The sequence below is a fragment of the Maniola jurtina genome, chromosome 7, assembly GCF_905333055.1.
Source record: "Maniola jurtina chromosome 7, ilManJurt1.1, whole genome shotgun sequence".
NCBI lineage: Eukaryota > Metazoa > Arthropoda > Insecta > Lepidoptera > Nymphalidae > Maniola > Maniola jurtina.
Window position 1 is genome coordinate 3,720,012 of NC_060035.1, and position 14,949 is coordinate 3,734,960.

The 14,949-nt window shown below is 35.8% G+C and overlaps 1 protein-coding gene across 3 annotated transcripts in view; it reads left to right on the forward strand.

Moving 5' to 3' along the window:
* Nucleotides 1–119: 119 nt before the first annotated feature.
* The window catches only part of LOC123866852 (bifunctional 3'-phosphoadenosine 5'-phosphosulfate synthase), a 32,103-nt gene continuing 17,273 nt past the window's right edge, over nt 120–14,949 (forward strand). For 2 of the 3 annotated variants that reach the window (XR_006796269.1, XM_045908573.1), the window contains exon 1: nt 4,345–4,553. Coding sequence is in view for 2 of the 3 variants with exons in the window: in XM_045908573.1 (XP_045764529.1) it covers nt 4,467–4,553 (87 nt within the window). In the remaining variant the exon portion in view is untranslated. Of the gene's footprint in view, nt 386–4,344; nt 4,554–14,949 lie in introns of those variants that run through there. The other variant, XM_045908574.1, reaches the window with a different exon arrangement.

The following is a 14,949-nucleotide window of genomic DNA, read 5'->3' on the forward strand; positions in this document are numbered from 1 at the left end:
ATTAATGTCAAACAATGTCAAATTGGCTCTGTGGATATTTATTACTCTATGATATTTCAGGTTTTTGTGCTGTGTTTTTGTGTTTGACTTTGACACTTGTTTGACACCTGTTTTGACACCTCAAAATAGTGTTTATTTAATATTTTTTAAACTTTTAAAATCATTTAAAATGAAATTGAAATCATTAAAAAAATGATTGTATTTGTGATTAAAAAATCTGTATTTTAATTTCAAGTTAAGTGTAAAGTTGTGCTATCTCGTGTTAACTTGGTGCGATAAAATTCTGCTTTAACATAAATAGGACACGGTCAACGTTGCAACTTTTATTTGATCGAACTTTGCAGCAATGGACGGACCTTCAAGGCCTAAGAAAAAGCTTAAAGCGGTAAGTGAAAACTACGTTTTTCGCCAATTTAAATAAAATGAATATTTCAATGAGTAAACTTTCTGTATATTTGAAATTTTTTGGAGAACTTTGATAATCTTGTATAGCTTATCTACCCAAAAGATATCAGCACTATCATATTATAAAATGATAAGACTAGTTTTTAGAAGTCATCTTGTTGTTAGTGATATTAAATTAGAATAGCACCGCAACAGTGTAAGTAGTTGGGCCTGGCAACAACTTACAATTTTATTCATTTCCTTGTAGGAGCTTTTACTCATTCCCATTGTAGTTACAGATTGTTTATTTTTCATCTATAGTTGATGAATTGTTTAACATTTGTGACATGATGAGTTCCTATGAAATTTATTTCATTTCATGAATACTCATGTCTCAAAGAAGAGGGCTCATTCAGTATTGTTTTCAAAAAAGTTTTTTGGAGGAGACTAACTAATAAGGCTACTTTTGTGCAATTTATTCTGTTTTGTGTTTTGTTTTCTTTCTATAATTTTATTAATTACTTCATATTTGTTTGATTAATCAATGAATAAATCTTTCTTTAAGTCAGCCTTCAAAGTAAAGGGTACACACACACAAACACACAATAAGCTGATGCCCACTTCTGTGTAACACATACCACACTTCTAAGCAGTATTAAAATATTTAAGTATGTGACTTTAGATTAATAAGGGTATTGTAGAGTTAATACTTGAAATACGCTGGGATAAATTACTGATTAATATTGAAAAAATAAATTTTACAGTTTTGCCATTTTTGTATGTACCTATAGGCCATCTATGAAAACTTCTTTGTAGTTGAGATAAAATTTATTTGCCCTTTGATAAATCTAAAAACCAGCCAACATCGCGCACCGAGGGTTCCGTAGTCGGGTGTTTTTTCTGACATTTTGCATGATAAATCAAAAACTATTAGGCATAAAAATAAATAAAAATCTGTTTTAGAATGTACAAGTAAATCCCTTTCATATGATACCCCAATTGATATAGTCATCTTACTTTGAAAATTGAAAATACTAATTATTTATTGGTTCATGAAAACATTTTTTTTTTTTGTGATGTAACTATAATTTCATGGTTTCCGGATTTTTTCCTTCACTTGTGCTATTAAACCTACCTACCTGCCTTTCATGATTCTAGGTCATTGGGAAGTACCCTATAGGTTTTCTTGACAGACACGACAGAAGGACAGACGGATAGACAGACAGACAACACAGTGATCATATGAGGGTTCTGTTTTTCCTTTTGAGGTACGAAACCCTAAAAACCTTCAATACCTTGGCTGCGACTGAATAATAAACAATTTGTTATCTAAGATTTGTAGGACAATCCTAAAAGATGTTTTATTAAATACATATTTTACATGCATGTTGGTCCAATACACTACACCAATGACCCTTTACAGCTTGACATGACAGTTTGGAACTAATAAGGGATTAACAAGAAACTAAACCTTTACGTGACCTTAACCATAAGATGTGGAGTTAAATGTCTGACAATCTTACTAATATATTTTAGAAGTTATGGTGTACAAGTCTTTACTTAAATAATGACAAACAAGTACAAAATACCTAGTGAAATATGACATTTAATGCTTTATACCAGGGGCACCCAAACTTTTAAGAGCATGGCAACCTCAAATAATATTACCTATATATTATTACGTTTACTTAATTCCAAAACGCGCATCTTCTTCTTCTTCTTCTCTCTGGGCTGGTTTCCGCACTTAAACGTTTCCGTCTGTTGTGCGTGCGTTGCCCCTCCCCGCCGAAGTCTTCACTCCAGCCATCCAAGCTCGCTCCAGAAGCCAAGTAGACCGCCCAGGTTGCCGAGGACTTCATGGAGTGAGGTTGGGGAACCCAAATGGCGTTCTCGTTGTTCTGCCACGACCATGCACTCCAGGAGCACGTGTGTCGGCGTCTCATCGACCTCCATGCAGGCCCTGCACAGAGGACTGTCGGTAACACCTATAACGAAAAGGTGTTTGTTTAGTGGGCTATGCCCTGTTATGAGTCCCACCACCTTCCTAAGTTTACCTTTGTCCAGGCGGAGTAGTTTGTTAGTTTGTCGTATATCTATGTTAGGGAAAGCCTCTTTGGCTTGCCTGCAGTCAGTTGCGTTTGCCCATAATTGGGAATGCTCCTTAAGTGTTAGCCAAAACGCGCATAAAGAAGTAAGTAATGAAATATTGGCGCGAGCGAAGCGAATACAATTTTTTTTCTTGAATACTATAAATTCTATTCTATGCTAGGTATTCATCCGGTACTTTTATTTTTAACAGATTATGTTTGTAGGTACGTTCAATCTCGATCTATCTCGGTGGAAGCGATGTTTGAACATTATTTCCATCTGAAAAAAGATCTGAGTACTTCCAAATCGCGCCTAAGAAAGTTTTACTGCACGAGAGTTAAAAGCCCCTTCACTAGCGTTTCTCCAGCGTAGACATTCATTGAAAGTGTGACGACAGACTACGCAACTGATCGCTGAAAGATGTTTTGATATTGTCATTGACAAAATGTATTTCACAAAGAAAACTATATTGTTGATTTTGCTGTGAAAAAGAAAATTATTACAAAAACGAAAGAATAAAAATGCAAAGGGTATGGCTGATAGAAACCTTTATTGAATGAACGCATATGGATGAATTTGCGACTTAGTGAAAGTGATTTTATGCTTCATTGTAGGCATAAAATAACGTCATATGTACATAACACTGCTACGAGACGCAAGCGCAACCTTCAGGTGTTGACGCGACGCGTGTGTCGCGTTGTCGCGGCGTCTGCGCTGCGTACACGTTCGACGAACGCCTACGTCGGAGAAACGCTAGTGTGAAGGGGCTCCTATAGGCACACCGAGACGTGTAATTGTCGAGCTTTCAAAGAAAGCGGTGAAAGCTGTTGAGTTTGGCCGTTGACGCACAAGCTTTCAGTGTCAAGGGCCGGTTGGAGCGAAGCGGAAATGTGTCAGGCCAAGGTCCACGATGCTGAAATGGGTGGTTAAAGTATAAGTAGGGTATATTTTGTTCTGGTTTAGTAGGTATAGCCAAATCCGGAGAGATTTCTATTAATAGAAGTGGTCAAAACTCAATACCCTCAGCAATGAAGATTACCACACAGAGACGGAATTCGTTTGAGAGCTTCGGCAGCCACGTCATTTAGACACCAAATTTTCAATTTATATAAGTAACAACTTTACCATAGCATCTGTCAGTGGTTAAAATAAAAACAGGTGCATCCAACATTTTTGTAATTTTAAAACAAATTGTTTGACTTTTTGTTTCATCTACTACCTACTTACTCAGGTATATAGTAGATTGGCTTCGAAATATACTTATTTATATTTCGATGCCAACCAAATAATACTAGGGAATAAATTTGACTTTTGTATTGGAAAGCCAAAATGCCTAAATATACAAAATTCAATGATTTTAGACTATTTATTTTATATAAAATCTGTACTTATATCTACTATTTACCGTCGCGTCATAGCGTAAAACCATAAAACCGTGGGAAAAATATTGATGGTAATTGATTTTATTATCGAGTTGCGGTGGTAAAACTAGTAGCCACTCACAGTGGCTCACACAACAGTACACTCAGTGTAAAAAATGGATACTAGATAATTAATTAATTATTATGGTTTCAAACTTAAAACTAATAAGCTTATTTTATTTACCAAAATATAAAATGTTGTTACAACTCCCATAAAAATGTAAAACCGTCTTACTCCTACTATACTTAGGGTTCAAGTAATGAGAATCTTTTCTATAAGTTCTGACGGAGTGTCAGGAGGGATGTGGATGAAATAATAATTAACTGTCCTGGTGACAAATTAAATCAAGGCAAAACATGCAACCTAGTTAATTCAGCACGTACGTTGATACGGTGAATTTTATCAATTAAACTACATTTTATAGTCGACAACAGTAGCAGTTATAGGGAAATACAATCATTCGGTGCCAGTCAAACGCGCGTGCGGGCGTTCGCGACCGGTTTGAATTTCGAACGCTGTCTTTGGCGCGAAAGTGTTGTTTATTGAGTTGTTATTTTTATTTTATTTCGAAAATGAGTTTAGAACAGCGCAACAAAAAGGTTGCAGAGACCTTTGAGAAATTTAAGATCGCACAGTGGGGCAATGACCTGATAAGATCGGTTAGTTATTAATATTTACATATATTTTTTTTATGCTATTTTGTGATTAATTTGCTGTTGGCTGACGATGGACGAGTCATGATTTGTGTTTATTAGTTACATAGCTACCTATACCTATGTAATTCCGCAATTTAATACTGGCTATTCTGCTTTCACTAGTTGTAGATACCTATTTCCTCGTGTCTTTATTTTTGTATGCCATCGTCCGTCGCTTTCTTTATAGAAATGTAACTACCTACCAAGTTAAGTGTTATAAAATATTTCGTCTGACTCTAAATCAACGATCATCATAAAATTACTATGAATCAAAAATGCATACCTATACTTACAATTTTTGTTATAAAAATACGTATAAGTACTTAATCAAAAATAACTACCAAAATTTGAATTAAATTATTAATATAAAATAAATTAAAATTAAATAATAAAAACTAAAGTAGGTTTAATTAAAATAAACCTCAAAACGAAGTCACCGCAGCGAGGCTTGTACCTACCAAAGAGCCCCTTTGGATGGCCAAACTAATTCTTTGTCCAAGGTAGCTGCCAGCTCTTGGGTCCCAGGTAGACTCGAAAAATTATATTACTTGTTTTCTTGTTATCCTACCTACGATCTATAATTTAATAATAATAATTTAACTTGCGTTAAAAAAAGGTTTAATTATTCAAATAGTAAAAGATATAATAGTCTCATAGGATTAACACCGCAGATTAACGGAAATATGAATCCTAGATACAAACTCGAGGTCGCTTATCATTACTATGGTAATTCATTTCCGCTATTCTATGAATGCCGTAGTTTGCCTTGAAGTTGTAAAATGCAGTTAAATCAAATTCAGTTTTGCATAGTTATTGTATTATAATTATGGTTTAGACTTCGTCTGTGTTGGTGTTAGCTGGCGGGCGTGCTCTTTTTTGGTGTGTTTTTTTGTTAAAACTGACTGGAAAGCGCTCTAAGGGGGTGCCGCGCCGTGCGTATGTCGGGGAGCACCGGCACAGACAGGGTCCATACTTGTATAGTTTAATTAACTTGTTACAAATTACTACAAACTTGACATTGCCTAATCTTTGTAAAGCCAGACAAAAGAAAACAAAATTATGGTTTAAGCAGGGCTCTCCAATAAAGCTCTAAGGAGCGCGATTTTCGCCGATTGTCTTCGATAGTTAAGTACCTCTTACTTATTACTCTATTCAGCACCTAAACCTTCTCGAAGAATCCATCAATACATTGACAAAAACCTCATGGTAATCCATATTGTATAGTATTTTCTGAGCTTAGCGCGAATAGACAGAGAAACTCGGCGGACGGACTTTGTTTTATAACAAGTAGTGATCAAGTATTGCATATTGATATTGTATAATACATTGTTTTCTATATCAGACATGTCATTAACCTCATAATAATTATCTACTTGAATCTAGATGATACCTGCAACTTCGTCCGCATGGATTTAGTTTTTTTTTAAAAATCCCATGGGAACTCTTTGATTTTTCGGGATAAAAGTAGCCTAAGTCCTTCCCCGGAATGTAAGCTAACGACGGTGTGTGTCGAAATCGGTTAAACTGGTGGGCTGTGAAAAGCTAGCAGACACAGACAGACACACTTTTGCATTTAAAATCCGTACTAGTTTGGACTAGTATGGATTTTCATAAGCAGACGAAATGGTGAAATGGCAGATGCTTTTTACGCACTGCGTCCGTTCCGAATCCGAGAATTCTGGATCCGAAGCAACCGAGTGCAATTCGGATTTACCCCTCATACAATATTTTGTATGAGGGGTTACGCACTAAATCCGAATTTCGCTTATTAGGGAAATTAGTATCTTTATTTACAAATACTACTATAAATACTTAAATATAAAAATTGCCAAACAAAAATGTCCAAACCACTGTAACGAGGCAGGGTGCGCAGAACGCTGGTTGTGTTACCTCGTTGAATGGCCAGACTAATATGCTGACCAAGCTAAGTGCTAGATCTCCGTTCACCCGTAGACTCCACGAGACGGGTTGACAGGTCCTTAAAATGGATCTGGCATCCTCGTCCCACGAACCCATGGGATGTATGTCTCTCGCTTTATGCCTTCGGGAAACGAAATTCGAATTTAGTGTATAATTTATCTCATACAAATTGTACTACGGCTACTTCGGTGAATTCTCCGATTCAGATTGGATGCATTGCGTAAGAGCCCTATGAATAAGACAGTCTTGTTTAATACCCTATTGTTTTGTATATAGTAAGTAAATATGTGATAATGAAAGTTTTAAGGCTTTTAACGAATAAAAGTTGCGTTGTTGGCGGAAGAAAAAGTTAAAAACTCTTAATCTACAAGGTCAAAAAAAATCTGATGTAATAAGCTAGAGATTGAATGACTTTAGGTCCAAGTCTTAGTAATTCTAATTTAGTAAGTTACAATCGAAATTACACTTATGTTCTATTGGGTAATTTTATCTTAATACTGTCAGATGCTCAGTTTTCTATGATATCAGTAGATTTTTTTATTAAAATAGTCTAAATACTAATTGAGTTGTCGTTTTAACATCTCCCGGGCGTTCGCCATATCACTAAGGGAGTTGGCTAACTAACGGTTTAATATGCCATTTCGCTGCGACATATAAAAGTTGTGCGCTAATGTGCTAGAGTAGAGTAAGAACTTATACTATAATTTTATTATCATCATGGTCTTGAGTTTTTCAAATAAAACACTAGGTATAATAATGTTGGGGAAAATTGACAAATAAAATGATATTATTTTATTTTAGATTGCCGTATCTAATCAGTAATCATATAAGTACAATTAAATTTGTTTTTCTTAATGCCATACCTAATATCTTCAAAAATGTTTCTTGAAGGTACTTTATCTTTGTCGTATTTTATCATAATACAATACAAATAAGTAAGCAGCGCCTTTACGCTTCCGTGTTTTTTCTTTTAGTAGGTACATTCTACAAAGCCTTATGAACCTAGAGTACAATATCAGTAGGACAAAGGCCTCTTTTTCTTCTGCCATGGGTCCCTATTCCGCATTTTGCACATACAGCGGTATGTGAGATCACTGGTGCAGCTTCCTGCGTGATCACTTCAAGAGTCCAGCCACTCAAGCTCACTCCTGACTCCAGCATCCAAGCAGGCCACCCAGGTCGAAGTGTTGCTATCGAGTCAATGTAGGCTTCTCGTTGGGCAGACCTTTTTTTATGTGGAAGAGGAAAATCCTCATGGACACCGTCTGGCATGCCCGACTCTACTGCAGGTGTTCCGCAGTGACTTACGGATTAAAAACCTCTACTCTTCGATGTCTTCAGAGCCTCAATAGCTTAACCGGTAAAGGAGTGGACTGAAAATCGAAAGGTCGACGGTTCAAACCCCGCCCGTTGCACTATTGTCGTACCTACTCCTAGCACAAGCCTGACGCTTAGTTGGAGAGGAAAGGGGAATATTAGTCATTTAACATAGCTAATATTCTTTAAAAAAAATATGTCTTCGCTCACGGCTTCCCAGTATTGTTCGAAGTACCTATTGTGTCAGGAAGGCACCTGTTTTTTTAGGTCTTTGTCTCCCATTCTCTCGTTGGGCAGATACACCACTATATTTAAGCGGTAGGTAGTGTTCCGGTGTCTCCGCGGCTGTCGGTGATATACCTAGAATGTAGAGGTGACTGTTTAACGAACAGAGTCCTGTCATCTTGCTACAACTATCCTAAGTTTACTTTGGTTTACTTACACTACTTCCTTAGTAAGGTGTTGGTTGGAACTGGGTAAAGCCTATTTCGTTTGCCTACAATCTGTAGTGTTTGCGTACTCACGATATGTGTCAAAGGCCTCAAAATACAAATCTGCAACCTCTATGTACTACGACTATACACTATACAGGGTGTGACCAGAACGCTAGCAAAAACGAAGACAGGTGATAGCTACTGATGATGACTGATAAGATATCTTAAAAAAAATACGAGAAAACAATTTAAAAAATCCTATATTGCTTAAAAGTTCACAATATATTACAAATAAAACATCTGACTTACGCTAGAGGTCAGCTCACTGCCATCAGGGATGGTTCTCGATATTAGGCTATAATATTATCAGGAGGTACTCATGCCCTTTCGTAGCCTAACGTAATAACGTTGTGTTTACGATACCTGCACGCACATCGTTCATCAAGGTTGCCAACTCTACTTCAGAATAAATAAGTTTGCTCAACCTTTCATGAAATCTTTGTTTAACTTGAAAAGGTACTTAAACAGCAAAATAAAATAACAAGTTTTTCATAGTCTAAAAAAGTCATAGCCTAAGACGATGAACGGGGGTGGTAAATGTTTGGAGAAACAATTATTATTTTTTCAAGGTAGAGAAACTTTTTTGTATAACCTACTATTCGAAAGTAAGTAATACTAAAATCACGCTCATAAAAGTATAAACTGACTAATTAACATGACACAAGATTTTGAGTAATTCCAACAGGGTCTTTAAAATACTAAATGCACGCAAACGAAATTGCAGGAAACAGCTAATAAGAAATAAAATAAAAAAACCGGCCAAGTGCGAGTCAGACTCGCGCACTGAGGATTCCGTACTTGGGTATTTTTTGCAACATTTTACACGATAAATCAAAAACAATTATACATAAAAATAAATAAATATCTGTTTTAGAATGTACAAGTAAAGCCCCTTCATATGATACCCCACTTGGTATAGTTATCTTACTTTGAAAATTGAAACGCATTTTAATTTTTTTTTTAATGATATAACCACAAATTCGCGGTTTTCAGATTTATTCCTGTATCTGTGCTATGCGACCTACCTACCTGCCAAGTTTCATGATTCTAGGACAACGGGAAGTACCCTATAGGTTTCTTCACAGACAGACAGACAGACAACAAATTGATCCTATAAGGGTTCCGTTTTTCCTTTTGAGGTACGGAGCCCTAATAAATTAGCGCTAACCAATATTCTCAATGAAGTGGGAACCCTTACCACGATCGCAGTTGCAACTATTTTATGCATTCCCACTGATTATGTCGGTGTTGTTTTACGTAAACCGCGGACTTTCTCCGCCATTCTGTATGATGAAGATCGGCGTGCTGGTAAATTAGTCTCTCGCCACAGCCACACGGTGCGCCGTTAGCGACGAGATGCGGATGCTTAAATACTTGAGTCTGTCTAACGAAAATTGAGAGTGTTTTTTTTTTCTCTCTCGTCTGGCTTTTACAAAGATTAGCCAATGTCAAGTTTGTAGTTATTTGTAACAAGTTGTTAAGAGGAAAACCTATGCGAATGACATTGACGATTTCCCCTTCAAACTAGCAATTTCGACATGTCATGACCCTCTATTGACAATTAATCAAGCAGACATTTCAATCTGCGAAATTTACGCGGACTTTTAGTATTTTGACGTAGGAGGGTAAAAGATCCAGTAAATGAACGAATAAGGACTACCCTGACTTTGACCTAAAATTAAGATATAATTATGAGAATCGTTCTATATATAATTTTTATATTTTTTTTTATCTGTGTCTATACACAGTAGGTATACACTCTTAAATTATTTAAATATCAAAAACGCAAAAAAATGCGTGGTATTAATTATTATAAATTATTTTATTTAACAAAAGGATAAATTGCCAGTAAATGAACTGGGAATTTCAGTGAATGAACAAACTCTATCTAGTGCATAAACTCTCGATTCCTATTAATAAATTCTTAAGTATATTTTCGGCTTGGAATTTTAAAAAAAATGTCAGATTTTCAGTTTTTGACTTATTGTATATTTTTTTCTACATTTTGCGCGATAAATCAAAAACTCTTTTACATAATAATAATAAATAAAACCTGTTTTAGAATGTATAATAGAGCCCTTTCATATGATATTATCCCCTTTGGTATAGTTATCTTAGTTTGAAAGTCACCTTTTTCTGGAAAACAGTCCAAATGACTACAGAGAAAATGAAACTTAACGCCCTTGTTGCATCCAAGTCGCTGGAAGTGCAACATCAGCTACTGAATGTGTTAAGAGTAGTGAGAATAATATACCGTAACACAAGTGTCTGATTTTATCAGATTTGTTCCTTTGAGCCACATGTTCTGATGCTTTTTAGACAATCTAAGATCTCTCATTAAGTGATCCAAATAATTTTGATTGAATGGTCTAAGTTGAGATGTAAAAAAGTCACTACATCGTCACTACCTTCTGAAAGTTCTTGAAATGGTAGATTAGAGGTACTGGGTTGGGGCTGAGGTACAGATTTATCACCAGAAGTCAGAATCGTTCAAATTGCAGACTGCAAGTTACAATAGAGCCGCTTGGAACAATTTTTTTTGCTGTTTCTTCTGGTAATATTCACAACGCAGAAATAATAATCATCATGGTGTTTAGATGGTTCGCGCCAAATTATAAAATTTTTTTTTAGTAAAAGTAGTTAACTATTCTTATTTGCTCATAAACGCAACGAGGAAATACAGCTTCCACATATAAAAATTGGAGTCCAGGCCTTGCTGTTAGCTGCTAATGGGTTCTCAAAGTAGCCCGAGTATGCTTGTTTTACTGGGCACAAAAGGAAAGAATGAAAGGAGCTTACCCAGTACATCTTAAAAGATCCGTTATAGATACATGCATCCTGCCATGCCTTACCTATGCCAGCCAAACATGGGTCCAGACAACGAATATAAAAAGAAATAGTGACTTGCTAAAGGGCGATGGCAAGGTGCATAAATTAAGCAAAAAATATTCAAAGTGAGAATTGAAGACATAAGAAAAAAGACAAAGCCTACAGACACCTTGAGACATGCCCTAAAACTGAAATGCAAATGGTCATATTGTATCGATTTTTACAGATGAAAGAAGAACAGGTAGGTAGACCGAAGACGCGTTGGTCTAATGCTATTGTGCAAATCGCGAGAGAAAATTAGCTTGATAGTACCAAAGACAGAGAGAAATGGGGATACCCAAGAGGGATCCATATCCAAGAAAGAAGAATACCAGAATAAATATAAAAAAAATTCAAAAGAAAAATAAAACCGACTTCAAAATCACAAACACTAAAAAGTAAAAAATAATTTAAGTTATTGTGGTTTTTGAAGTCGGTTTTATTTTTCTTTTGAAAATTTTTTATTTCAAAATTTTTAGTGGCCCCACTGTACTATAATAATGTGCCATGCCCAGCTAAAACCCTACTGTTTACTAAGCAATTACACTGATCGCGAGCAATTTGCTCTTATCCATTGAGGAGTTCTGTTCTCCATGTCAGAAGATATTCATCAGAACTTCATTAAATTTATATGGGACCACCTGCAAAGTATACCTAGCTTTTCAAAAAAAAAAAAATCCAAATCGGTCCAGGCGTCTTTGAGCAATCGGTGAACATACATTAAAAAAAAAATTGAATTTGCTCTTATCCATTGAGGAGTTCTGTTCTCCATCTTCAAAGATATTCATCAGATCTTTACCAAATTTATATGGGACCACTTGCAAAGTATACCCTATCAAACAAAAAAAAATCCAAATCGGTCCAGGCGTCTTTGAGTAATCGGGGAACATACATAAAAAAAAAGATACCGACGAATTCAGAACCTCTTCCTTTTTTTAAAGTCGGTTAAAAATATACTAAGATTTACTAACATGGTGTTATACCACAGAGTAGCAAACAGAGGCAAAATTTATAACTATTTTGGTAGGGTTGGCACTGGAGGATACAATTTAATTAACAATAGTTATTTGTTCAACAAGATGGTAAAGTTTGTTTTTGTTGTGATTGCCTAGTTTAAATATCGATCTTTAAATATCGATCGATAGATCTAAATATCGATTTTGAACGAAATCAGTCAATTTAGAAAGAATTATAAATGGTGCCAACTTTTTTAAATTTTGGTTACAGTTTCCTATTTTGTGATCCCAGGGAGCTCTAAATATCGATTTTGAACGAAATCGGTCAATTAACAAAGAATTTCAAAATGGCGTCGACTTTTTTAAATTTTGGTAACAGTTTCTTATTTCGTGATCCCAGGGAGCTCTAAATATCGATTTTGAACGAAATCGGTCAATTAACAAAGAATTTCAAAATGGCGTCAACTTTTTTAAATTTTGGTAACAGTTTCTTATTTCGTGATCCCAGGGAGCTCTAAATATCGATTTTGAACGAAATCGGTCAATTAACAAAGAATTTCAAAATGGCGTCGACTTTTTTAAATTTTGGTAACAGTTTCTTATTTCGTGATCCCAGGGAGCTCTAAATATCGATTTTGAACGAAATCGGTCAATTTACAAAGAATTTCAAAATGGCGTCGACTTTTTTAAATTTTGGTAACAGTTTCTTATTTTGTGATCCCAGGGAGCTCTAAATATCGATTTTGAACGAAATCGGTCAATTAACAAAGAATTTCAAAATGGCGTCGATTTTTTTAAATTTGGTAACAATATCCTGTTTTGTGATCCTAGGGATCCTCAGATATTGATTTTGAACAAAATCTATGACAGTTCAAGAAAATAGATTTTAAACACTATTTAAATTATTATCATTAACATTAAATTAAATGAAAACACGACGCGCGACGTGTACTGCAGCCCCTGAGCTTGAGCACAGGCCGAGCCGGTATAAACCGATTTCTCTCCGTACGCGACGTAGCGCCTGTGCTCACGCACACACGCGCCTCAAGCTTGTAGTAGTGTACCTATCGTAGCGCGCTTGTATGAAGCTTTGACTCTGTTCGCTACTCATGTGGTTATACAACGCAATACCACACTAACAAACACTCGTACAAACATACAGACAAGTATATACTCACACACACTCACACACACACATGGACGCACGCACACGCACTTTTGAACGGTTTGAACGGAACACGGTTTTGAAATTGAAATTGAAAAAAGTGTAAGAATTTGTAAGAAAATATTTAAAAAAGGTATATCAGCCGGTTTTTTATTCCAGCTCTTATTACATGTAAAAACGTCCAATCTGTTCATTTACTTGAGCCTTTACCCTAGTACCTAATTATATCGACCGCCCCATATCAAAACAAAGTAAATGTCATTTTTCCGAAAATCGTTTTATGTCATAAGCCTAACTTTCATAGTATGTCCCGTTATATTGTAAGGACACCCACATTAAAGTAAAATTAAAAGCTAGTAAGTCGCTTTGACCATTTTAAAACATAGTAAGTCTATGAACTGGCTAGGTTTTTTATAGATTAATGCGCCTTACTAAGTTTTTCAAAGGAATTAGATTAAATAAAATAAATATCACCCATTATCTAAATACCATGTCAAAACAGTAAATACTTAATGATGCATTAAAACTTAAAAGTAAGATAGGAAAAGTCAATGACCTCTACATGTCAACTGTTAAATATGGTTTGCAAGGGAAATACTTTGCATACTTACATAATGTTTTTAGGGTTGCATATCTCAAAAGGAAACACGGGACCCTTATAGGATCACTTTGTTGTCTGTCTTTCTGTCCGTCTGTCCGTCTGTCGTGTCTGTCAAGAAAACCGATAGGGTATTTCCCGTTAACCTAGAATTATGGGCAGGTAGATAGGTCTCAACTCTCATAGCCCAAGTAAAGGAATAAATCCGAGAACAAATTTCGTGATACTAGATCAACGGGAAGTACTGTATAGGTTTTCTTGACGGACGGACGGACAAATGGACAGACAACAAAGTGATCCTTTAAGAGCTCCGTTTTTCATTTTGAGGTACGGAACCCTAAAAAAGAAAGTGATGCACATCTAATGAATAAATGTGTAGGCCAGTCTTCACACTAAAATATTTAAACCCCTTTAATTTAAAAACTGTCATAGCCTAGTGGTTAGAACGTCCGCCTCCTAATCGAAGGTCGGGGGTTCGATCCTGGAATCACGCACTACTAACTTTTCAGTTATGTGCGTTTTAAGCAATTTAATATTGTATATCAAATCTTTGAAAAGAGCAACCGCCGAGTTTCTTGTTGAAGACTACGGCCTAAACTTCTCTTGAATTTAAACCACTTACTAGGTTTTGATCTGAGAAAGAAATTTGACATTAATTGACAAAATTGAGAGACCTAAGCTTGTATAAGAACACAGAAGTGTCATAATTCGTGTTCACTTTGCCTAACGTCTCTCAGAGAGCAGAGAGAGATTTAAACTGTTTCTTATAATAACTGGCCATATTTCAAATGCGAAAGTGTGTTTGTTGGTTTAATATTCAATCACGCTGCAACGGAGCAACCAGTCGACGTGGTTTTTTGCATGGATACATTTAAAGACCTTGAGAGTGACATCTCTCTCCGCATCGTATTCTTTATTGCTGAGGGTTGTGACCTCTTTCCATTATTCCTACATCTACTGGTAGGTTTTCTTGGGATGCGGTGAGTTCAAAGAGCCTACGGAACTCGACTAGAAAAACGAGATTTTGACTCTTAGGTTTAAC